Below are 26,547 nucleotides of genomic sequence, written 5' to 3' on the forward strand. Positions count from 1 at the left end.
TCTCTAGACCGAACTACTCCTTTTCATGAATTAAGAGTAGCATGAGGACTAACATTGATGGAAATGTTACAAAGCATTTTTGAATTAAGAAGATTTCTAGAATGACTCTCTGTTGAACATTCAATCAACAATGAGCCATTCCTCAATTTCTTAACACTTTTGGGCTCTCCAGCCAAGTCTTCAAGCCCTTTTTATATCGCAAAAGGCGACAGTTTCATCAAGGCCCCATCATCGGAAGAACCGATGACAAGAAACCTTGGCCAAGATTTCAAAGAAATAACCTTCGATTTCTTAACGTGCAATGTCATAGACTCTTCATCTGACGACGAAGAGTCCGAAACTTCGGTGTGGACCCTTTTCAGGGTCCCATCAAAAGTTAGTGTTGTTGTTTGAGCCATAATAGTTCATATAATTCATCAATCATGCTCCCCACCCACCATCGAGTCCAACAAGGGGACACGAAGCTGCGTATAACCAGCAGACAATCATGCCAGGGATACATGCTTGATATACTCAGGCAGTAAGAAAGAATAAATCACCTGATTGACCCTAGCCACCGCCCCAAGAGCAACAAAACATATGACCATTCAAAAAATGTTTGTTCTTTACAAATGTAACAAATCAAAGGGTTGTATGCCCTCGAGCTTGACGTGACCAGCCGATTGATCAGTTCGGGCCTTCCTGACCACCCGTCTATATGAACTTCGGGCCAAAGTGATGTATTGTCAGAAGTCATACCCGCAGGTATGCCCCAACTCAATCACCAGGATCCCATCATCCATTTTCACGAGTTGCACCTCACGGCAAACAAGGAGTTGTGCATTTATTGGCCATTCTATAAAAGAATGTTCACCCCTGCACCACGGTGAGGTTAATGCACACGCAGGGGATTTAGATAAGATTCAAATGTCATTTCCAAACATAGCATGGATAACAAAATAGCAATTTGTTATGGATACTATTTCCAGCTATTTAAGTTTACAACCTATATCTATAAATAGGATTGAAAAATAAATAACATGGTCCTCAAGTAACGAGGGGTTTCAGCCCGAGAACATTTCTCCATCATATAAAGCTGAAACGAAAACAGTGGAAATGAAATCTTCACTTTTGTATATTTTTTTATTTCCATCCAAACCTGTACGTTATCTTTACCAGCTAGGAACCAGAAGGAGCCTACTTCTATTTGTTTTAAATACAGATACACTATTAGATAGTATGAAATGTTTTAGTCGCAATGTAGAGGGCTGCCATCGCATATAAATTTATGAACCATGATCACCCAGTTTCTACAGAATTTAAAGATTGTCTTTCGTAGATCCCTGCATTTCTTTTCTTGGTGACAAATGGCATATTTGTTAATTCTATTATACTATCCTATCCCTCAACATCGTTGTTAGTTCGGATGCCGAGTCCGTACACACACCATGCACATCGCCTGTTTTGTGCAGTCTTCATGTCTCGCAAAGGCTGAATATTGGCATCAATGCCTTTCTAATATCTTTCGACGTGGCATCCATAAACCATGTTTTCGCCTTGGCTAAGAGCTGAAACGCTTCATCAGTGCGTTGTCAAGGATGATATCCTTTTGATAGAAAGTCATGTGGGATATGTTCATCATTCATGATGAAACCCAAATCAGCTGGATATTTTGGTCTTAGTTTCTGACGATTGTTGTTTGCGTTTCGAGCAATGTAGTCGCTTTGTTGAAGCGCAGGGCAAAGTTCAGGGACTGGCAAGTAGTTTTGTGCCAGGTCTTGGACTATGGACTACAGACGTGAAGGAATTATTATGGGCATCCTCTTTGGAAGCGCTTGCTGTAGAGGCAGTAATGTCAGCAGCAGGCTGAGGTGTGTGTAGATATTCCCGCAGGCCCAGTCTAAAATCTCCACCAAATTGGCGAACGTTAAGTAGCAGGGCATTGCATGGTCTTAATGCGGATAGAACTGTGACATGTGGTAGTGCCATTGCATTTTCCCGTGACTGTGTATGAATAACCACGATTATCTTTACAGTTTGTCTTTACCACGGATGGAAGTATCGTGAACCATTTTGTAGCTAACATTTGGAATTTCAACTGATGATACGTCTAATGGGGTAGGATCAGTTATGGACAATTTGTTGAGGTCCTGCGGTAACAGGTCTGGCATATCTAAGGCCGAGATTACCGGGCCCTGATCACCAGTCCGTAATGACCGAAGACCGAAATTACTGGCATTTATATATTAAAAAGCGGCTGGATTTAGCTCAGTTGCTTGAGTGTTCGCTTGAAATGCTGGCGTCGCAGGATCGAATCACTTCGGTGGATTCATGCAACTGATTGGGTGTTTTCTCGTTCGAGCCAGTGCAACACAACTGGTCAAAGGCTGTAGTATGTGTTTTCCTGTCTGTGACAAAGTGCATATAAAAGATCCCTTGCTGCATTAGGAAAACTGTAGTGAACTTCCTCTGATGATTAATTAATCAATGTGTTCCAGTGGTGTCGTTAAACAAAACACACTTCTTTTATTGTGTACCCAGCCTTAAAATTTATAAAAATAAGAAAGCTGAGATAAACATCACTTGGATAATTAAATATTAATTTAAAAAATCACAGAGAAATATCTACAAGTATGTACATATACATATACAAGAAAGAAACTGGTGGTGAGATACCACAAGTCAAATGACCTTGACTTTCTAACACGTATGCATCTTTTGCAAGTGTCTAGATTGTAATTACCATGTGTTTTTGTTGATATCACATTCGTTCATTGTATTTAATTAGAAACTATGTGGGTCTGAAAAGCAAGTCGGTCACGGTTAATACGAGAGGAATCCATTACTCATTTCGTTACAGGTCAAGCATGTTCGTGTGTTATCAGACAATCGATTTAAAGCTAACATGTAGCACCAGTATCTGCAACATATTTATAGTTTTTATTAGAAGATTAAACTGTGTGTTCCAGTAATTTCTTCCAAGTGATTTATCTGTCAACAATAAACACAGTGTGTGTGGGTTTGTTTGGTGTGTGTGTTGTGTTGTGGGGTTTTTTAAGAAACACTTTAAAATATTGTTTATGCAGCTGTTCCAGGTGTTAAACATAGCAATTGTAACTTTTAATCTGTAGTATTAGAAAGAAAAGAAAGAAATGTTTTATTTAACGACGCACTCAACACATTTTATTTACGGTTATATGGCGTCAGACATATGGTTAAGGACCCCACAGATATTGAGAGAGGAAACCCGCTGTCGCCACTACATGGGCTACTCTTCCGATTAGCAGCAAGGGATCTTTTATTTGCGCTTCCCACAGGCAGGATAGCACAAACCATGGCCTTTGTTGAACCAGTTATGGATCACTGGTCGGTGCAAGTGGTTTACACCTACCCATTGAGCCTTGCGGAGCACTCACTCAGGGTTTGGAGTCGGTATCTGGATTATTTTGATTAGCAGCAAGGGATCTTTTATATGCACTATCCCACCTGTAGTACTAGAAACCCGATTTCACCAAACATTTACTAGAAGTACGAGATTTTTAAGTGCGAGTTCCCTACAAGTTAGGAAGCACAATATCCTTACCTCTCCTATCCCACTTACGGAATCCTGGCTGTAACTGAAATCAGCCTAATATGTTAACGAGAGATCGATCCCTGGACATCTACACAGACTCCCAACACTGCAGGACCGAATAAGACTATGTGCAGTGGGGGCCACGCGCTATGGGGCGGAAGGCACAAGGGCATTTAAAAAACGTAAATATATAGTTTTAAAAAAGTCACATCTGGGGTGCGCATTTTTCTACGGTCATTTTATATATATATATATATATTAGCATATGTATAGTTTTATATTATTGTATTTCTCTCATTGTTGTTATATATTTGTTTTTGGGGGTTTTAATAACCAAAACCCAGTACTTTTATCAGATATATATTTCTAAAAACCCGATAAGCCAAACTGTCCACTAGTGTAACAATGAACACTAGCGGTTGCAATGTTGACAGCTAGTGTAATAATTTAAAATGTTACAGTAACAGTCAACACAGTCGACTAATTTTACTACATCGACCGTTAGTGTAACAACGCCAACGATTAGAACAGCAATTAATTAATTTAATTATTGAATATTCTTGTCCGTGTATTGGATAGATAACTGGATTCAAAACCAGTAGATACTTGCACTGTGTCTATATTATTACTTTCGTACAGAATTTTTGGGGATTTGCCTTATATGTTTGACACATAACAGCCTCTGGAAAAACAGTACCCTGGGGTGTCCTTTTCACAAATATTCTAATATCTTCTATCTTCAAGGACCATAATTCTGTCATGACACTCAAACTGTGTCTGTAACTCCACATGATATATATATATATATATAAACTTCCAGCTCAATATCTTGACGCATTGCAAAGAAAAGTCTAGGAAAAGGCTGACGGACAGACTGACAGATGTTGGAGACAAAACATATAGTCCCCTCCGGTTAGGCTGGTAGAGGACTACTAAACACCCTTGAAAAAGTAAAGTTTGTTTTATTTAATGACGCCACTAGAGCACATTGATTTTTATCTTATCATCGGCTATTGACTAAAACACCCTTAAATTCTCTCTTGTAGAACAATAGGTTTTGATAATGAAATTTATTTTTTTATTATTTGTTGCAGTACGATATTGAATACGATGTGATGTTTCTTTCGCATTTCATGTATATAAATTGACTAAATCAAAATATTGTCCAACATCAAAACCAGTTATGTGAACACTAACGGTCGACATTGTACATAGTTAACCGTTAATGTTCACGTTGTTACACTAGCGGTCAACATTGTAACCGCTAGTGTTCATTGTTACACTAGTCGACAGGTGAACACTAGCGGACCCTACAGAGCACGCAGGAAAGGTACCAAGACTACTAAATCAACCACAGAGGAACCCGTGGTGTAATGAATTTAGATATCGTTCAAAGTTTAAATTTTGAAATTTGCTATGCTGACGAACCCGCCTGTTATGCAAGACAGAACAGAACATAAATTTATTACGCTAAATGTCACATACACGGATTTACAAACAGTGAGTAATGAAGATGACAAGGCATTAAATATATCACAATACCTCACACAATAATCACAATAAAACACACAATAAAATATATAATAAATAAAAACATTGGCACAGTTTTTTTTTTAGTGTGCCAACATTTAAGTAATTAAATAAGTGTTGAGTTTTAAGAAAATCAGGCCGATCTGTAGAACATTTTTCATTCATAATTGTAATAGATTTAAATAAATAGTGAAACTCATCCATTTTATCCGAGTAACATAAAGTACATATTAGATTTTCGCGTGGGACTTTAGACAACCACCCTTTCTCCATTAGTAAATAATGATTAGAATGACGAAATCTTAGAAAAGTAATATACGTTTTCCTGCTTAGTATCTTGAAGTATGCTTGGAAATTCTGTTTTCTTTAATAAATATATATGTTGAGCTTTTCCTAGATTATAAAGGCGGGATTTAGCTCAGTCGATTGAGCGCTCGTCTGAGGTGCTTGCGTAGCAGGATCGAACCACCTCGGGGAGAGTCATTCAACAGATTGTGTGGTTTTTTCTCATTCCAACCAGTGCACCACGACTGGTCAAATGCAGTAGTATGTGCTTTCTTGTCTGTGGGGAAGTGCACAGTTAACCTGACGCGCAAGTGTAAGGATTGTAAATAACTTTTAGAAAAAGATGTTAAAATTTGCCTAAAACCTGTTTATATGTAAGAACTAGAATAATACATTCGTGTCCGTTAGATACCGTGTATCTTACAACTCGTTTAAAAACGTATCAAACTCGCTTTCGCTCGTTAGATACATTTTAAAACAACTCGTTGTAACATAAATGGTATCTAACGCCCATCATGTATTATTCTCTATTTCATCTATATTGGGCACTGATTTATTCAGTCCCCTCCCACTCCGCCTTTCACAACTATTATAGATTAGTCTAATCATTAGATACGGCACTGATAGCATTCTTCAAGACAAGACAAGACTTTATTTACATTCGGGCCGTTGCACAACGGCATAGGAGGAATATGTACATATACAATTTATAACATTCACGTGACAAGATGGTTGATAATAAACATATACAAAGACCAATAAATAAAATTCTATAAGAACAGTATGTATAACAAAAAGTCTAAATGCATTAGATACATGTACATACTTAAGAACATCATTATACACAAACCACAAGTTGGTGTTCATATAAATATAATCTGGTTTATCATGTGCGACCAAGTACTTCTAAGCAAACATGTCATCGTAATAATAATTATATATTCTTGTTTTGTTTTGGTTAGGGGCGTTTAAACTTACTAATAATTACATTTATAAAATATGCTAATTTCTTCAATATTCCGATTCGCTTACTGTTCATTAATTCTTTAAATTTATAAGTACTTGGTCGTTTATAGTAATATGAATGTATATACTGGACCCTTAAGTCATGAAAAAAATTACAAACAAAAAGATAATGAAACTCATCGCCAATATCATTGACATCGCATAGATTACAAAGTCTCTCATCTATAGGCATGTTATTCCAGCGACCAGTTTCAACGGGTAAATAATGGTTAGACGTTCTAAATTTTAGGATAACTGACCATAGCTTTTCAGGAAGTATACTAAAATAATTTTCAAGAAGTAATCTTTCATTATATAGCTCGTAACGTTTCCCTCTCGATGATTGTGATAAGTTATTTCTCTATATTTGTAGATATTGGTCGTATTGCCTTTGTTTGATTTGTTGCGAGAGACAGTTTACTGATATGAACGATTGATATATCCATACATTGCTCATTTCTAAGTTATCCAAAATGTTTTTGATAGCGGTGATCCAATTATAGTTGATTCCGTTAGTAAGATGATCATTTAAAGTTACAGTGTCTGGTTACCATATAATAATATCATGCACAAATATGAAATACAAGTTTAACAGAACTTTTACAAACTTCATGTGTGTTCGCTATGAACGAAGAACGTCAAAAGTATACGCTTGATTCGTCGCTTGTGCGGCCATTGCTCGGCAAACCACAAACGACAGCATGTCGTCAATTTCAGTTAACGGGTGCGTATGCGGATTTTAAATTGTAGGGTTTATCTCAAAAAATGAAATTAGAATTCTTGCGCTGTACAAAGAACGTTCGGTTGAGGATACGTACTATTCTTTCGTTAAAACCGGTTTTGATCTTGACAACGTACTATCAACAATCGTACCTTCCTATTTAAGAATTAATATTTTATAAAGTGTTAGTAGAACTTTCAAAGTTTAGTTTGTATAACACACCGAACATGTATATATTTTTAATAAAATATACTAAATTAGACAATGACCGTTTTCACTTTTTAATTTTACGTGTGGTAAAACCGACAAATTCAAATAAATATTATTTCGTTTGGAAAGGGTAAAGTTAGTTTGTTTTGTTTAACGACATCAGTGTTAGAGCATATTGATTTAATAATCATCTGCTATTGGATGTCAAACGTTTGGTAATTTTGACATATAATCTAAGAGAGGAAACGGCGCATGTGCAGGGGGGGGGGGGGGTATTGGGGGGTCGAAACCCTTCCCTGACCAAGATAAAAAACAATTTAAATATATTTTCTGGGGGAACATGGCCCCATATAAACTTCGCTCAACGCAGTCTATAACCCCCAACCTCGCTGAAATCCCTGCACACGCGCCTTGGAAACCCGCTACATTTTAAAAATATTTTTTTATTTTAGCAAGGGATCATTTATATGTACCATCCCACAGACAGGATATCACATACCATGACCTTTTATATACCAGTCATGGCGCACTGGCTGGAACAATCCCGCCAATGGGGATCGATCCTAGACCGACCGCGCATTAAAAAAAAAAAAAAATTTTTTTAGGTCTAAGTAATGAATAGAAATAACATATAGTCTTCATAAATGTTACGTATATCGAACATACCGCTCTACCCCTAGAGCGTTACGTAATTATTAACACTCCCTTACATAAAACGCGTATGCCAACCGCTGGTCATTGTCAAAATGTCAAGGCAAATCCCCCACCGGCCCCTGGAAAGGTATTGTACCATACCTCTATGGATATAAATATATTTTGGAGGTATAAGACGACCCTCAATCAAGACAGTTAAATTTGTTCAAAATCACGCGAGAAGCTCAGCGCCTGCGCAAATCGCATAAATTCCCAGTGCTACTGGCGTCCCGCTAATTGAAGAAAAACAAACTGGCCATTGGGTTTGCAGTTGACCTAGATAATGTAGATAAACGAGCATTGCGACACTATAGCGATGTGGTGGGCCTTTTATGTACCAAACAGAACTGGATCATCTATTCTAAATGCTTAAATAATAAAAAATATTCCAGACACTGCAGCTTTAACATAGCTTTGTATAATAAGAAAGAGAGTTTTGATTCTGTTCCTGATAAAAGCCGTGCCCAGTAGAATATCATTATTCTATGTATGAGTAATTCAACTGGCATCCGTCCTAGCTCTCCGTATAACATAACAAATGGTGTTGATTTCTTAACATGTAAAATGTGTCTAAAGAAGTTGATTTTTACAGAGTTAAATATATAATTTGTCTCGTGCCCCCAAATTTCGCAGCCATATAATAAGATTGGCAGGACCATCGAGTCGAACATTTTAAGTTTGCATTCACTTGATAGATGGTATTCCTTTGATTTCGCTAGTACAAAGTACATAGCCTTGGTAGCCTGTTAACTAAGTCTACTCTTGGTAGTTCGGAAGTTATTTAATTTACTAAAGTAATTCCTAAATATTTGTATTCTTTAACATTTTCTAAAATAGTGTTTCCAATCCTAAAAATATGTTTATAGTCATTAGCAGTTCCGTTAAAAATCAGTATTTTTGTTTTGTTACTATTAATTTTAAGTTTCCAATCATTGTAATACTGGTAAATGGTATTTAAAGTATATTATAGGTAGTACAATACCAAATAACTTCCTGCTGGGTCAAAGTTCGAGGTGCACCGAACTTTTGATAGAGAAGTGAACACCACAAGTCCTGTGATTGGTTATAAATGTGAGTGTGTTGGTTGTAAAAAATAATAGTTTCATCTGGGTAAAATAAATGTGCAATTTTATTTCATCTAGTACCAGTGTGTCAAGTAGCCTTGTGCTTGAAACATGTATGGGGTACCTGTAAAAAAAAGTACTCAAATTTTGTGCGAAACTAGGGTAGTCATAGACGCTACCCGTTATCTCAGAAACGAGCAGCTTGACCCCCATTTTTTTCTGATTCGCTTTAAGTGTAAGGGGTGGTAGTATTTATATCCGTGGCGTTTATGTCGGTTGATACGTTGCAGGTAGGAGTTTTAGCCGTATATGTTACTATTGTCGTCTATGGGATTTGATTTGGTAGTGTACACCCTATAGCACATATTCAGTGCATAATAAAAAATATTTTGATTTTGTCATTTTATTTAATTAAACTATACTGGTTGATTAATTAGCCATCACTGGATCATGCAAGTTCACAATGACCTTGACCTTGACAATAATCTCTGTACATGGCTCTGAATGGAGTTTGAATCAAAGTTAGCACTGAAGAAAAGTTGGTTTTGGCCTATAATTCATACTGTAAAGATTTCAATAATTTCTTTTTACATGGTATTTGACTTGCCATATACAACTGCTCTTAAATATGGTATTATATATAGGCAACCTGAACTAAGGTTTTAATAGCAATTTATTTTTATATTAAAAATAGCATGTGCCAATAGTGGGTTAATGTCTTTAGTTTCCATTAACATTGTTAATTTTTTATGTATGAAATTCTGAAAACTCAAATTTGTAAAGAAGTTGATTTTTATTGTCATTTTGACATATTTATAGGGTGCTAAGTTTTATTTTAGACAAATTTGTAGTTTTATGCAAAATTTAAAGTAAATTTGAAGAAAAACTTTACCAAAAACATAATTAAATTTGTTGTCACTATTGTGCCTTCTGTTCTTATTTGTACATAACAATAAGGTTGTTAAACATATACTTAGATCTCCAGATCATTTTTGTTTCTTAATAATCACTTAGTTAGCTCTCATGAAAAGCATTTTGAGTTTATACTAGATTCAGAACCAATTTTTTCAGATTTGATTATTTGCCTTGGATTAAGTTGATAATTTATTTTATTGTTAAAGCTGTATTACCTAATGTTACTAGCTAAATAAAATGCTGGATTACAGATTGTAGGAATACATCTAATGTACATATTGTATTCATCCGGATTAGAAAATAATGCAAGAAAATAGATGTTCGGGTAATTTTGTCATTTAAAAATAGTTTTTTTTTTCGGTAATTAATCAAAAATAAATATGTTAAAGCTGCATGATTATTCCAGATATCACAACTATTAAAACCTCCAACTACAGTAGGCTATAAATAAAATATAGTCAGGAATATTGGTGGCTGCCATTGGTTTTGATGGTTCATTATGAAAATCAGCATGGCCGATGGATTTGAAATTCCCACACCTGGTAACTTGAAGACACCCACACCCAGCATACAGGATTTCCTCCCAACACTAATGTTCAGGACATTAAGTCATTACTTCATACAGGTACAGTCATGTTTGTGTTTCCTTCCTCAGACAGTGTATTTTTTTTAATACTGATATTTCTTTGATGTGCCTGTTAAGGTCTTCATAATCTAGGGGTCAATCAAGTGCATGTGTTTTAATGGAATTCTTTAAAGGGGTAGAGGTACTCTGACTATCTTTGTTGTCTCTACATATATACCTGAGTACACACACCCAACTGAAAGTAAATATCTTCAGGAGTTTTATTTTAAAACATTTTTGTTGTTTAATATGACATATTGCATTTGTACAAAACTATATGCAATATATATGCTTTTTGAGGGGTACATTATATTAGGTTGCACTGTAGAAACAACAGTTTCAGTGAGGTTGTCAGTTTATGTCAGAATACACCAGATCCTGGTTGTCATAAAGACACATAGCTGGACACTTTTTGAAAAATGTATGTTATCAGTATAGGTAGTACAATACCAAATAACTTCCTGCTGGGTCAAAGTTCGAGGTGCACCGAACTTTTGATAGAGAAGTGAACACCACAAGTCCTGTGATTGGTTATAAATGTGAGTGTGTTGGTTGTAAAAAATAATAGTTTCATCTGGGTAAAATAAATGTGCAATTTTATTTCATCTAGTACCAGTGTGTCAAGTAGCCTTGTGCTTGAAACATGTATGGGGTACCTGTAAAAAAAAGTACTCAAATTTTGTGCGAAACTAGGGTAGTCATAGACGTTACCCGTTATCTCAGAAACGAGCAGCTTGACCCCCATTTTTTTCTGATTCACTTTAAGTGTAAGGGGTGGTAGTATTTATATCCGTGGCGTTTATGTCGGTTGATACGTTGCAGGTAGGAGTTTTAGCCGTATATGTTACTATTGTCGTCTATGGGATTTGATTTGGTAGTGTACACCCTGTAGGTCATCTGCACTTGTTGCTAATAAGGCCGTATCATCTGCATATAACAAACAAAGGACGTGCACAGCAATGTCTACCGGGTTTTCTTTATTATCTGTTTTAATTCGGATTCCTTCGCATCCCTGGTTGGATAAATAATCTTCTAAATCGTTGAGATTCAAGGAGAAGAGAAGAGGAGATAAATTGTCGCCTTGGCGGATACCGTTGTTGCAAGGGAATAAAGCTGATTGCCGATTATTTACGGAAATTAATGATTTTAGACCTTGATACATCTGGTAGATAATTCTGAAAAATTTACCGGTTATGTTATTTTGTAACAGCTTATGCCAAAGTTGGAAATCTTGGGACCATATCGAAAGCTTTTTGAAAATCAATAAAAGCACAGTATAATTTATTTTTTATTTTTTTCAAGAAATTGACCAGGCTATGTAATGTGAATATGTGGTCTGTAGTTGAATAGCCTTTACGAAATGCAATCTGTGCATCACTTTAACCGGTTATTAAGTAAAGGAAAGTTGTGAATAGCTTAGAACAACAGCAGAGTAGTGTAATTGGTCGATAATTTTCGGGTAATAGTCTGTTCCCTTTATTTTTAAAAATTGGTATAATAATACCTGTAAGCCATTCCTCGGGTAGAACGCCGTAATCAAATATAGTATTAAAAAGTTTAACATAGACTGGCATGATCAAGTTGGCAGTTGATTTAATATATTCGTTGGCTATTTTGTCTACACCTACTACTTTATCGTTTTTTAATTGTTTTATAGCTTTCATTATCTTATCTTCGCTGAATTTCCCGTTAATAAAATGACAATCATTGTTTACTTCGTTTAGTACCTGGTCCATATCAAAATTAAATTGGTTATCATCATTGGGTTCGCCTTTATTTAAATCATTGAAATACTAAAAAAAAAAAAAAAAATCTAGGTCCAGGTTGCATTGTTCTTTATTCTTAAATATTTTGTAAAAATCTTTTGGGTCATCTGAACGTAATTGTCTCATTTTCTTTTCTGTCAAATTTATTTTGTGAATATACTTTAAATATAGATTTCTTATAAGATTTACTAGCATTTATTAATCTCATTTTATTATCTGCAGTTTTATGTTTTGCGTATAAAGGTTTAGCTTCGTGATACTTAGTTCGTAAATCGGCCTCGGTGGCGTCGTGGCAGGCCATCGGTCTACAGGCTGGTAGGTACTGGGTTCGGATCCCAGTCGAGGCATGGGATTTTTAATCCAGATACCGACTCCAAACCCTGAGTGAGTGCTCCGCAAGGCTCAATGGGTAGGTGTAAACCACTTGCACCGACCAGTGATCCATAACTGGTTCAACAAAGGCCATGGTTTGTGCTATCCTGCCTGTGGGAAGCGCAAATAAAAGATCCCTTGCTGCTAATCGGAAGAGTAGCCCATGTAGTGGCGACAGCGGGTTTCCTCTTAGAATCTGTGTGGTCCTTAACCATGTCTGACGCCATATAACCGTAAATAAAATGTGTTGAGTGCGTCGTTAAATAAAACATTTCTTTCTTTCTTTCTTTCTTAGTTCGTAAATATTTGCATCTTGCTCCGAACCACTTGTTGTTCTCTGACCTTTTACTCACCGGCCTCGGTGGCGTCGTGGTAGGCCATCGGTCTACAGGCTGGTAGGTACTGGGTTCGGATCCCAGTCGAGGCATGGCATTTTTAATCCAGATACCGACTCCAAACCCTGAGTGAGTGCTCCGCAAGGCTCAATGGGTAGGTGTAAACCACTTGCACCGACCAGTGATCCACAACTGGTTCAACAAAGGCCATGGTTTGTGCTATCCTGCCTGTGGGAAGCGCAAATAAACGATCCCTTGCTGCTAATCGGAAGAGTAGCCCATGTAGTGGCGACAGCGGGTTTCCTCTCAAAATCTGTGTGGTCCTTAACCATATGTCTGACGCCATATAACCGTAAATAAAATGTGTTGAGTGCGTCGTTAAATAAAACATTTCTTTCTGACCTTTTACTCCGGCTATTTGTGTACACGCGCGTGTGACCGAATGTCGAGACTGCTTGATTATCGGCTGCTTGATTAACACGCGTTTTTGTATCAACAGATGCGTCGCCAAGGCTATAACTAACCCATACTAACCCATAATGGCCCATTGTATACAACTGTTGTAAATAAATTATATCATAAATAAATATTTGCTAGGACGTCAATAATGTGTAACGTTACTTCAAAGAGAACATTTTAATGTTTTATAACAATGTTCATGAACTGCGTGAAGGGTCTCAAGGTAAAATCTTTAGAAACACTGCCATCACGTCTGCTTCTTCGACATCTGAAATTAGAGAGTGAAATATGTGGTTCCAAATTCAAGTCTATTGTAATGATTAAAAATAAAAGTTAAAGTTTAGGACGTAGCCCAGTGCAAAAGCGCTCGCCTGATGCGCTTTTCGTTTGGGATCGATCCCCTTCGGGGGCCCATTGGGCTATTTCTCTTTACAGCCAGTGCAGCACGACTGGTATATCAAAGGCCGTTGTATGTGCTATCATGTCTGTCGTACGGTGCATATAATACATCCCATGCTACTAATGGAAAAATGTACCGGGTTTCCTCTCTAAAACTATATGTCAAAATTACCAATGTTTGACATCCAATAGCCGATGATTAATACATCAATGTGCTCTAGTGGTGTCGTTAAACAAAAGTCAAACGTCCCGCGCTAGTGGTTCCACTAAACCAAAGCGAAACAGTATATCAACAAAAATATATTTCAAGTCAACGAGGAAGGGATAGATTGGAGATTACAAATGAAGAAGAAATATGTCTGCGTCTCTGTCTCTATAGGGGCGAGACCTAGCCCAGTGGTAAAGCGAACGCTTGATGCACGGTCGGCTTGGGATCGATCCCTGTCAGTGGGCCCATTAGGCTATTTCTCGCTCCAGCCAGTGCACCACGACTGGTATATCAAAGGCCGTGGTATGTGCTATCTTGTCTATGGGATGGTGCATATAAAAGACCCCTTGCTGCTAATCGAAAAGATTAGCCCTTGAAGTGGCAACTGCAGGTTTCCTCCCTCAATATATGTGTGGTCCTTTACCATATGTCTGATGCCATATAACCGTAAATAAAATGTGATGAGTGCGTCTTATATAAAAACGTTTCCTTCCTTCTGTCACTTTCCCTCTCCCTCACCCCCCCCCCCCTCTCTCTCTCTCTCTCTCTCTCTCTCTCTCTCTCTCTCTCTCTCTCTCTCTCTCGCTCTAGCCAATACACCACAACTGGCATATCAAAGGCCGTGGTATGTTTATGGGATGATGCACATAAAAGATCCCTTGCTACTAATGGAAAAATGTAGCGGGTTTCCCCTCTAAGACTATTATGCCAAAAATTACCAAATGGTTGACATACAATAGCCTATGATTAATAAAACAATGTGCTCTAGTGGTGTCGTCGTCAAACAAAACAAACAAACTATCTCCCTCTCTGTCTCGCTATGTAAGGTTTTGTGTCGTTTCTCAAATATAATTTTATATTGAAAATATTTAAAGGGACATTCCTGAGTTTGCTGCATTTTTAAGATGTTATGGACTATCAGAGACTTTTTAACGATTGTAATTACATATCAAATATATTGTTTGAAAACTCAGGAATGTTCCTTAAAAGATCTTTCTCTAGACCACTGCTAAAAACATGGCAGACGGGACACGTACTGTTCGAGTCCCAAACGACCTTCTGGTTGGTGGGAGCATACAGAAAGGCAGGGTATCCCGCAGTGACGGCTTTCTCCCAATCGCATGGAGCAGTTGGCTTCTCAAGAACCACCATCCAGCCTACGTCATGTGGGCAACCGCCGTACACGTTGGAGATGAACCAGTATCGGACCAGACGAGCATCTCTAAATATAAACCAGAATAAATAGCAGATTATGATGAATATTGCTATTTGTTTCTTGTATCTGTTAGTATCGCGCTATACTTGGCCGACCTTGCAATCAACACTATAATTCGTACATGTACATTTGACAAGATCTGCCAGTGTCATTAGATCGGTCCTTGGATAAACGTACGTAACGGCCGACCAAAAGACAACGCCACACGATACGACTGCTTCGTACGATAATAGCCGATTGTGACAAGACAGCATTACGATTTCATCGGTTTCTATGCAATCGGCTATTCTCGCACAAGTCACTCGTATCGTTTCTTTGTTCATTCGATCAGCTATTTTTTTTATTATTATTATTATTATTTTTTTACAAAATTACTCTCCACCATTATCCTGTACATACATATTATTTTGTTGTACATTGTATTATGCTGATAAGTTGTAAACACTAAAAGCAATAAAGAACTTGAACTTGAGCTTGGTTCAAACAATACAAACTCGTAATGACTCAATGACATTACATGAACAAATCTAGGTAATTTACACAAAGTCAATATTTGTTTCCAAAGTATAGCTGTATTTGTGTTATGTCATAGTACAAACTTTTCAGAACTAACTTATTACAGTTCTAGACGCTGATAGACATTCAGTTTCAATGTTAGTTTTCTCTTTAACTCTTTATAATTTAAAGCTCTGAGAAAACATAGACTAACAATGCTGAATATGAATTTTTATTTAGTTTTGTTTTATTTAATAAAAATTCAAGTATTAAAAGTGTCTAAAATATATCTTTTGTAGTTTATGAAGACTGCTCATGAGAATCAGTTTACCGAGTTTCAGAACTATAGAATCAAAACTCAAGGAAAAGATAGACATTTAAAATGTTCACTGGGAAATTTCTATCAACACTTTAAATTTAATTTAAAAAAATCACAGATTTAAGATTTTCAACACATCTATTCGTTTGTCAAGACTGACCCCGATAATCCTTGTACTGAGTTTCTCAAGTATTAAAATTTGCTAAATATTTTAGTCAGTCTTATGAAGACTTCCCCTGAGAATCTTTATACCGAGTTTTTTTAGAACTAGCCCATCTGAAGTCTACAAGAAGATAATATTTTAAATTTGCAATCTTAAAGGGACATTCCTGAGTTTGCTACTTTGTAAGATGTTTCCAACTAATAAAATATTTCTACGATTAAACTTACATATGAAATATATTTTCTGGTTTAGAATATCAGTGTCTGTATATTCAATGTGTTTCTGGTCGTCTTAATTTTTGTAAGAAGCCCAAACTTGATTTTGTCTTTAAATAATTTCATACGTACGAAAAAATTATATTTTTGAAAATAAAATGAAATTTAACCTAGTACAAATATTAGAAAGATCAGAAACACGATTAATATACATCCACTAATATTTTATGCATAAAAATATATTTGATATGTAATTACAGTCGTTAAAAAGTCTTTGTTAGTCGGATAACATCTTAAAAATTGCAGCAAACTCAGGAATGTCCCTTTAACTTGTTATTATGTTGTTGTTGTGGGTTTTTTGTTAATTTAATAAAAATGCTCGAGTTGAAAATTTCAACAATATATCGATATTTTTGGCAGACTGATCCTAAGAAACACGGTAATTAGTTTGAGAACCATTATATTAAGTCTATAAGATAAGTTAATTAAACAAAATGTCATTGTCCTGAGTGAGAATTATGCACTAAAATGTCGCTTTAAAAATAAAAATAAAAATAAAATCTTCGGTGAACCATTTAATCATAAGCGTACGAGACATAAAAACTGCCCCTCCCCCCTAGTGCTGGAGCAAATCCTCAAATTCGGGCAAAAACGATAAAAATTAGCTTGCTTGAAACCTTTTAAACACGTATTTTCACCCTACGTTTCCACGTTTGCAACCCTATACAGCTATTTGGGAGTAATGCTAATATGAATAAATTTTGTAAATCCAGATTCGGGCACAGTGACATTACATGCATAGCTACATTACAAAATTTCTCATTTTACATGTAGGTCATCCATCGTACAATGTAACTGAAATAACAAAAAATAATAGCTTTTGCCCTTAATTTATCTGGACTGCAGGATGAAAATAATAACTAGTTAATAACGTAGGATATCGGTTTTATCCTGTTCAGGCCGAATGAGGAATGTCCTATTCTTACGTTCACAGGAAAAGCCTCGCGGAATTCCATTGTCTTACTTTCACAGAATAACGCCGATATCCTGCGTCAGTAACTACTTATTATCCATAGATCGGCCGCAGCCGCAATATGTTAATAATATAACAGGCACAGTGGCGGATCCAGAAAATCTATTTTGGGTGGCCCAACGACATGAAGAGGAATTAATACTTCCTTGTCCATATCATAACCTGACATCTGATCCTCCATCTCACCCTCTGTTAACAATGTAGTGCGAGCTGCCAACAATTTTGGATCAGCCCCCTGCTCTAGAATTAACTCTTGTCTATTACAAGGTAAATCCCCTCTATCAAACACAACTGGTTCAATTCCCCTCTGCGGGAGATCAACAGGTTCCACCACATTTAATTCCTCAGTTGACTTATCTACCATTTTACTGATAACCTCATCCACTCCAATTTCATGGCTCACACACGTATCAGACAAATCACAAATATCCTCTGGGTCTCGTGCTAACCTACTGGCCATAGCCCTAGTCATTACACACGCAGGATATCTAATCTCATCAACCTCACTCTCTTCTATTGGTAAAGTGCTGTCTTTAATTAATAACTGGTCACATTTCGGCTGACAACACTGACTAGTCAAATCATTACCCAACAAAACCCCTATGTTTTCAACAGGCCAGTCCTTTACAACACCCATAATGACTGGTCCCGTCACAAACTTTGAACACAAGAAAACGTTATGTAACCGGACAACCATTTTTTCTCCAGTAACCAAAATTAAGGCCAAACTACGTCCTGTATCTGAATTCTCTATACCAGCTAAACACCCCGACGTGATCAGCGACTGACTACAGTCGGTATCTCGATAGATTGATATTGCCTTAGGACTCAGTTCTTGTTTCACATCACAAACCATACCAGTGGACACATACGGGTTTACTTTCTCTGCCAAGGGACTAACCATTAACTCTCTCGCTAACGGAGCTGACCTCACTAAACCGACCACTTGCGCATTATCGCGTTTCCTTTTAAAACAGTCCCCGACAAGATGGTTATCCTTTTTACAGTAACTGCAATGTGGACAAAAAGTTCGTGCATTGGCTGATAATGCAGGCTTATCCTTACTTTGCCCACCAGGTGCATTCCTTGCCTGACTAGCTGACCAACTAGATGACTCTCCCCAATAGTTACTTTCCCGGGAAAAACCTGGCTGAAATTTCTTCTTATCACCCTGTTGTATAGAGCTACCCTGTACTGCCTGAGCTTTGTCTATTAACACGTAATCATCTGCCACTATGCCTGCCTCCTCTATCTTTTTGACATCATGATCCTCTAAATGAATACGTAAGCTAACTGGTAATCCATTTTTAATGTCCTGTAAGATCAACAACTCCCGTAACTCGGTATATGACTCTACCTGATGAGACACCACCCATTTATCAAACATCCCTGCCTTCTTAGCCACAAACTCACTATAAGACTGACCCTGCGTTTTTCTCAGCTCGCTATACCGTAAACGATAATCCTCAGGTCGTAATTCATATGCCCTGAACACTGTCGCCTTAACTAGGTCGTACTGACTTGCTCGCTCATCGCTCATTGAATTATAAGCTACACTAGCCTTCCCCTTAAACTTAGACACGGCTAACAATGTCCAATTAGACTGCGGCCAATTTAGCTGCTTAGCGGCCCGTTCAAAAAGTTGAAAGAACATATCTACCTCCTGTTCGTCAAATACAGGCACTGATCTATAAGCCTCCGACATGTTAAACCCATTTCCGGCCTCCCGTCTAACTTCTTCAGTATTCAACTTTAACTCATGTTCCACTTTTAATTTAGCTAACTGGAATTCTCTATTCCTATCTTCTCTTTCTCTCTCTCTCTCTCTCTTCTTTTTTCTCTCTCTCTCTCTCTCTCTCTCTCTCTCTCTCTCTCTCTCTCTCTCTCTCTCTCTCTCTCTCTCTCTCTCTCTCTCTCTCTATCTTCTCTATCTCTCTCTCTATCTAATGCACGTTCTTCTCTTTCGTGCTCAAGCTTTTTAAAAGCTAATTGTTGTTCCACACTTAACTCATTTATCTCTATCTCTGGAACAATCTCACTGTCTTCCATAACAGGTCTATCACCAAAAACTTCCTGGATAATAATTGTCCTTATATCTCCTAAGGTTTTAGCTGATGTTAAATCAATTTCTCGCTCACCCGCGATTTCAACTAACTCGGCCTTACGTGCTCGCTTAATTTCCACTACACTGAGCGTAGGCCTATCCAGCAAATTCTTATCCACGTTTAGATATGACGTACTTATTATTAATTAATTTTCTAGTGAACAACGTTGCTACTTCTAGTTATTTGTAAAAATAATTTATAAAGCCCCCATTTACAAACAATACTTTTTTCAATATGCATGTCCCGTTTCAGATCCGGGACGAGCGCCCCAATTTTCTACTCCTGTCACGGGGATCCTATAATACCCTAACTGAATGAAATACGATTATCCAAACATCTCTCCTAACTGTATATCTATTAGATCTCTCTGTAACAGGCAGTTATACCCGCTGTGGCTCGTCTCTAGGTATGATCAGAGATACGATCTTATATAAAGTATATATTATTATAGCACGTTTAGTTCACTAGAAAACACAACAAAAACACAATACACTTTGGAATCTGTATTAACCTACGCTGACAAATGTACTGCCGCAGTAGTTAATTAATAACAACAATAATAACAACCCAGAACTGATCACTTAATTAGTTAATCTCTAGGTGTCTAGTTTACACAACATGCTAATCACTTCACCGTGACACAACACCCACACGTGTGATAATTGAGAAACGCTGCCAGGAGAACTTAATTAATAAAGGAATTACAACTCTATTCCTAACTGGTTAATTTTTAATTAACCCTTACTACTCGTTCAATAACGTGTGATAATTGAGAAACGCTAACACACACACGTGTGATAATTGAGAAACGCTTCCAGGAGCACTTCATTAATAAAGGAATTACAACTCTATTCCTAACTGGTTAATTTTTAATTAACCCTTAACTACTCATTCAGTAACCTTGTAACACAGAATTAATACTGGTACCTATCACAATAAAGACAATAACCTACAGTTTACCTAGGTCCTCTAGGATGACTGGATAATCTTTATATATATTTAGACAGTTAGCCTACAGTTTACTGCGTCAGATGACCGGCAGCACCGTCTAAATAATATTGGTATAATACAGTATTAAAATATTTAAAGTCACATCAATCACATCAAGGTTATACAACAGAGCAGAAATGATATTTACCAAGTCCAAACGGACGAGCGTTCCCTGGAAGCCTTGCTATGTTTCTCCCTGATATATCTAAAATCCTAGCTATTTATTCAAAACTCTCAGAGACAGCGAATATCGCCTGGGGGCACAACGCGGTACCTCACCTATCATCTGATATTTCCACCTCTCCCAGAGTCGGTATAATTTCTTTGATCGTCAGACTGGCTGTCGCCATTCCGCGAGCAATCCCCTGGTCATAAACAGCACTAGCGGAGTTATTACGTAACTACTGGCTACCTGGGCTCCGCACATGGGCTGGGTGTGTATTAGGCTACCGTCGCGCAAAGGTATCACGTAACAAGTTGCCCATCTGGGCTAAGTGCATTTGGAACTGCACACGGTCCTCTAAAACAATTAATATCGCCACAGGCGAAAAGAAATTAAGAGCATGTACCGTCACACCTTGCACGTTAGTGACATCACATTCTTACCCTTCCATGGAAAAGTAGTTAAAGGTGGATGTTGACATGTCATTCCAACTTGAAGAAATGAGTTTCGTTTGTGAAAACCACGATGTAGATGACGTCCCCGTACCGCTGAATGTCAGGTTCGCCACAGCGACTCCATTTTTGTAGAGCACGACTTTGACCTAGTACAAAAGCTAAACTTTATTCTTGCTTCTTTGTGCCCCCCTCCCCCTCCCCCCACCCCAATATGTATCGCTCTTACTCACTTTCTCTATGTGGGCCCATTAGGCTATTTCTCGCTCCAGCCAGTGTACCACGACTGGTACATCAAAGGCCGTGGTATGTTCTATCTTGTCTGAGATGGTGCATATAAAAGATCCCTTGCTGCTAATCGAAAAGAGTAGCCCATGAAGTGGCGACAGCGGGTTTCCTCCCTCAATATCTGTGTGGTCCTTAACCATATATCCGACGCCAAATAACCGTAAAGAAAATGTGTTGAGTGTGTTATTAAATAAAACATTTCTTTCTTGCTTTCACTTTCTCTCTGTGCATCTATCTCTGTCTCGGGGCGGGATATAGCTCAGTCCATTGAGTGCCAGCTTGAGGTTTTTGCGTCGCAGGATCGACCAACCTCTGTGGAACCATTCAAGTGACTGGGTTTTTCTCTCGTGACAACCAGTGCACAACATCTGGTCAAAGGCCGTGGTATGTGCTTTCCTGTCTGTGGGAAAGATCCCTTGCTGCATTAGGAAAAAAATGTAGTGGGTTTCCTCTGATGACTACGTGTCAAAATTGCCAAATGTTTGACATCCAATAGCCGATGATTAATTAATAAATGTGCCCTAGTGATGTCGTTAAACAAGTACAAAAAATTCTCTATGAATTAACTTGGTTTTGTGTTTTCTTTGGAAATAAATTATAGCTTTAAGAAATGATCTGTAATAACACAAATTGGTCATAGCTGATTACGCTTACTTTATAAATGAAAAAGAGATACTATTATGAAATCTCCATGACAAAGTTAAAGCATATTGATTTATTGATCATAAGTTATTGGATGTCAAATAATTGGCCATTGTGATACGTAATCAGAGGGAACCCGCTATATTTGTTTGTTCATTATCAGCAAGACATCTTCTATATACACTTTCTCAATGACAGGGCATCACATACCTGATCGTCATAGGGCACTGATTGGAGCGGGTTTCTTCTGGTGACTACGTCTCAGAATTCCCAAATGTTTGACATCCAATAGCCGATGATTAATTAATCTTTATCTCTCTATATCTGTTACCCTCTGAAACTTAGTTCTCACATTTTGAAAATCTGTCTCCAAAAATGTGTTAGCAGTTTCAAGACATATATACAGATATACATACATACATACATACATACATCTCAATAGCTTAAAAGGTATCGAGGCAAGTCTGCAAGTTGCGCGCGATTCGGTGCCATAGGTTCGAGTCCCAGAAACGACATGGGACATTTTGTGAGGCCAGAAAGGATCACACACACACACACACACACACACACACACACACACAGAGAGAGAGAGAGAGAGAGAGAGAGAGAGAGAGAGAGAGAGAGAGAGAGAGAGAGAGAGAGAGAGAGAGAGAGAGAGAGAGAGAGAGAGAGAGAGAGAGAGAGAGAGAGAGAGAGGGAGGGAGGGAGGGAGGGAGGTAGAGAGAGAGGGATGTTTGTTGCCGATGGAAAGAACAAATTCGTTCAGTCATATTTCAAGCATTTTGTCTCAATTAATATTTGACACAACCTTTATTGATAGCTAGTTTTGTGTAGTCTGTTTTTAAATGGATTAAAACAAAGTATCTGTTTTTAAATCGGACGGGAATTGTCGTCTTTAGTGCAGACAGGCGAAACGCGAATTCGTTAAATATAACAAATTTCTGTATTACAAGTGTACAGAATGAAAATGGGATGGCAATTGTCGCCAAAGTGGTAAAGTTTTAATATGTATTTTTAATACCAGTGACCTTGGCTTTTGACGCATTAAGACGAAACGCGCCTTCTTTCAAGATGTCATGATCATATTCCAATATGTAAAGTTTCATGAAAATCGGATAAGAAAGGAAACCGATGGAGCGATGGAACTTATTCAAGAGAGCATGCTTGTATCCCTATATGTCAAAGTTTACGAAAATCGGATAAAAAATAAAGTCATTAGAGCAGTGACGTCTTAGTGTCGCGTACATACATGACACTTTGCGATGGGATAAAATAATAATAAACTAAAATACACCTGATCTATGTTGAACGAGTTCCATTTGTCTATGAGTTTACTTCTGAAGTGTCTGTCACAGAAGTGGGAGGAGTTCACCGACGAACAGCCAATGGGGACGTCGTGACGTATTGCTGGGTGGTCGTCGTAATGTCCAGGGGTGATCCATGTGGTGTATGCTGATTGGTTAATGTGCGCAGTAGCTCGAAAAGCTAGAATCCAGTCGTCATACAGCACGACGTCTATGAACAAACAACAACAGAATACATAAATAATAGACCGCAATATTCATGCAATGAAAAATCTATAACATAGCCTTTCTTCCATTTGCTAATATTACATTTAATTCCTATTCAGTATTGTTTTTCTGTGCATACCCAAGACAACAAACCCAAACAGCAACAGACCTAGGCTTTACATAATTGAACAGAACAATAGTTGGAGTTTGAATAAAGTCGCGTGATTTCGCCATTAAAGGGACATTCCCGAGTTTGCTGCATTGTAAGATGTTTCCGAATAATAAAATATTCCGTCGATTAAACTTACATATTAAATATATTATCTGGTTTAGAATATCAGTGTCTGTATATTCAATGTGTTTCTGGTCGTCTTAATATTTGTAAGAAGCCCAAACTGGATGTTGTCTTCAAATAATTTCGTACGTACAAAAAAAGTTATATTTTTGGAAATAAAATAAAATTTAACCTAGTACAGATAATAGAACGATCAGAAACACGTTTAATATATAGCCACTAATTTTATGCATAAAAATATATTTTATATGTAATTACAATCGTTAAAAAGTCTCTGTTAGTCGATAACATCTTAAAAATACAGCAAATTCAGGAATGAACCTTTAAAGGATGCCGTCAACAGTCTTTGTAACTCGCACGTTCCGCTGCTAACACAAAACCGTTCAAATATATATAAATGCCATTAATTTTGTAATCGATGCACTTTTACAATAACCTCTATATGGAAGACACCTTCAGAATTATACTATTTAAATTTTCCTTGCATGTCTACAAGTACCAGTATGCCGAATTTATGAAGCCTGTCTTTCTTAAACGTATGTGTTTAAGCATTGTAAATGTATTTACTTACACGCGCGTAAGACATCAACAGGCTATGTAAATTTGACCCTTAATCTTTTTTGTTATAATTATACATATCAATGAAATATATAACAAAAGTGATATCCGGTGAAAAGTCATATTTTCACTGTATTTTAGCTACAGTGACAATATAGAAATCGTATTTACTATTTTGTAAAAGTTCATGATTAAATTATCTCCCTTCGTCTCGTTTCTTCGTATTTAACTTTGGTGATTACCAATGCATCTGATCGTATTTGTAAAAAAAGGGAGTAATTTAAACAACTGTACCTACAAAAAGGGATATGAAGTGCAATTACGATAAAACTTCTAAAACGAATTGAATACGAAGCTCATTGAGTGTAAATTAAAATCTAACGACGTTCGATTCGGTTTTGTTTGGGGGTTTTTTTTTGTTTTTTTTGGGGGGTTTTTTGTTTGTTTTTTAACGATCGCTTTGTCGGGTATAGGCTATTTGCCCAGCAGTATTATTAAATAAATTAAATACGGATAATTTTTATTCAAATTTCTTTTAAAAAGTCTATGGTCAAGTACATTTTCTGGAAAAGTCCCATCGGAAGAAATATATCATGGAGTTACGTCTTTTCGATAGGATAAGCGAGAGATATTAACAAAAAGCGAAAGAAATTATCAAAAATTGCAAAATATATATATATATATATATATATATATATATATATATATATATATATATATATATATATATATATATATATATATATAATAAATATACTTTTTCATGGTGCTTTTTCGAATACGATTTTTATGTCAACTGATGATGTGTGAAAACCATATTATTACACATCACTCGTTGGGATAAAAATCGTATTCGAAAAAACCCCATGAAATACCCTCTATATATGGGAATTCGGCAGTCACATTTTATTGTCGCGCCCCCCGCCAGTTATTGTCTATTTCACTACACAGTGTGTTTAAATATGACCTATATTGTAAACAAATTATCTGCCTACGATTGACGAAATATTAAAATGTGTACTAGAAACTGCAGGTTTAATTAAAAGACGAACCAGACATAATAGGGGAAGAATTAGTTTACCTGTAATTAGCTGTGCATATTCCCACTCTGGTGATTCATGAAACGTCACTTCCTGCGAACTGATAGGTTTCCTATGGAGCTGGCAGATCTTACGACCTGCATGAAAACTGGCGGCCAAACATCGACCGTACGCGCATCGTGTTACGCATCCCATTAGCGAGCAAGCTGAACCAGTGCATGACACTGTAGACAAGTGTGGACTAGTCACATGATATCCCGAAAGTCTTTCGAAGATGGTAGCTTCACACGAAGAAGAAAATGATGTACTGACCACAGACAAGATCCAATAACAGGAAAAAAATACTTGTCTAGTGGCTGACCTGGCTTCTACTGAAAACAGAGAATCTGGAAGGTGTTTGTTAAGACGCTAAATATAGGTCAGGTATAAAAATACTAGCTCGAGATGCTCGAGTCCCGAGATGTATAGTCCTCGTAAGGACACCACAACTGGTCAAAGGCCGTGATATGTGCTTTCCTGTCTGTGGGAAAGTGCACATAAAAGGATCCCTTGTTGCATTAAGAAAAGTGTAACGGGTTTCCTCTCATGACTCAAGAGCCGAACATTAATTAATCAGTGCTCCAGTGATGTCGTTAAACAAAACAAACTTTAACTTTTCCTCATAGGGAACACATTTTTTCATTTTATGGAATTTACTACAAGTTATTTATTTCTGGGCCCATGGTTTTCTAAATTGCACACATAAATAGTATTTTCTTTGTTATTTCCAAAACACGTTTACTTTTCTTCATACGTTAAACCAATCTGAAATTATTTACAAAAAACACCAAACCTTTTTTGTACGAAGATGGGACGAACTATAGTTCATCGTTATCTTTCCAACCGACGCTCCGCAACTATTATATATAAACATTTCCTTTCT

General features: G+C 37.1%; 1 protein-coding gene across 1 annotated transcript; it reads right to left on the reverse strand.

Annotated features, from left to right (window-relative positions):
• Positions 1–13,373: 13,373 nt before the first annotated feature.
• Positions 13,374–25,990, reverse strand: LOC121380431. Its single transcript, XM_041509245.1, has 5 exons — positions 25,667–25,990; positions 23,516–23,736; positions 21,283–21,440; positions 15,178–15,362; positions 13,374–13,801 (listed from the first exon to the last, which is right to left on the reverse strand). The coding sequence occupies exons 1-5, from the start codon at positions 25,818–25,820 to the stop codon at positions 13,752–13,754; spliced, it is 768 nt and encodes a 255-aa protein (XP_041365179.1). The 5' UTR covers positions 25,821–25,990; the 3' UTR covers positions 13,374–13,751.
• Between the last annotated feature and the right edge of the window lie 557 nt (positions 25,991–26,547).

The sequence above is a fragment of the Gigantopelta aegis genome, chromosome 9 (genome assembly GCF_016097555.1).
Source record: "Gigantopelta aegis isolate Gae_Host chromosome 9, Gae_host_genome, whole genome shotgun sequence".
NCBI classification, from domain to species: domain Eukaryota; kingdom Metazoa; phylum Mollusca; class Gastropoda; order Neomphalida; family Peltospiridae; genus Gigantopelta; species Gigantopelta aegis.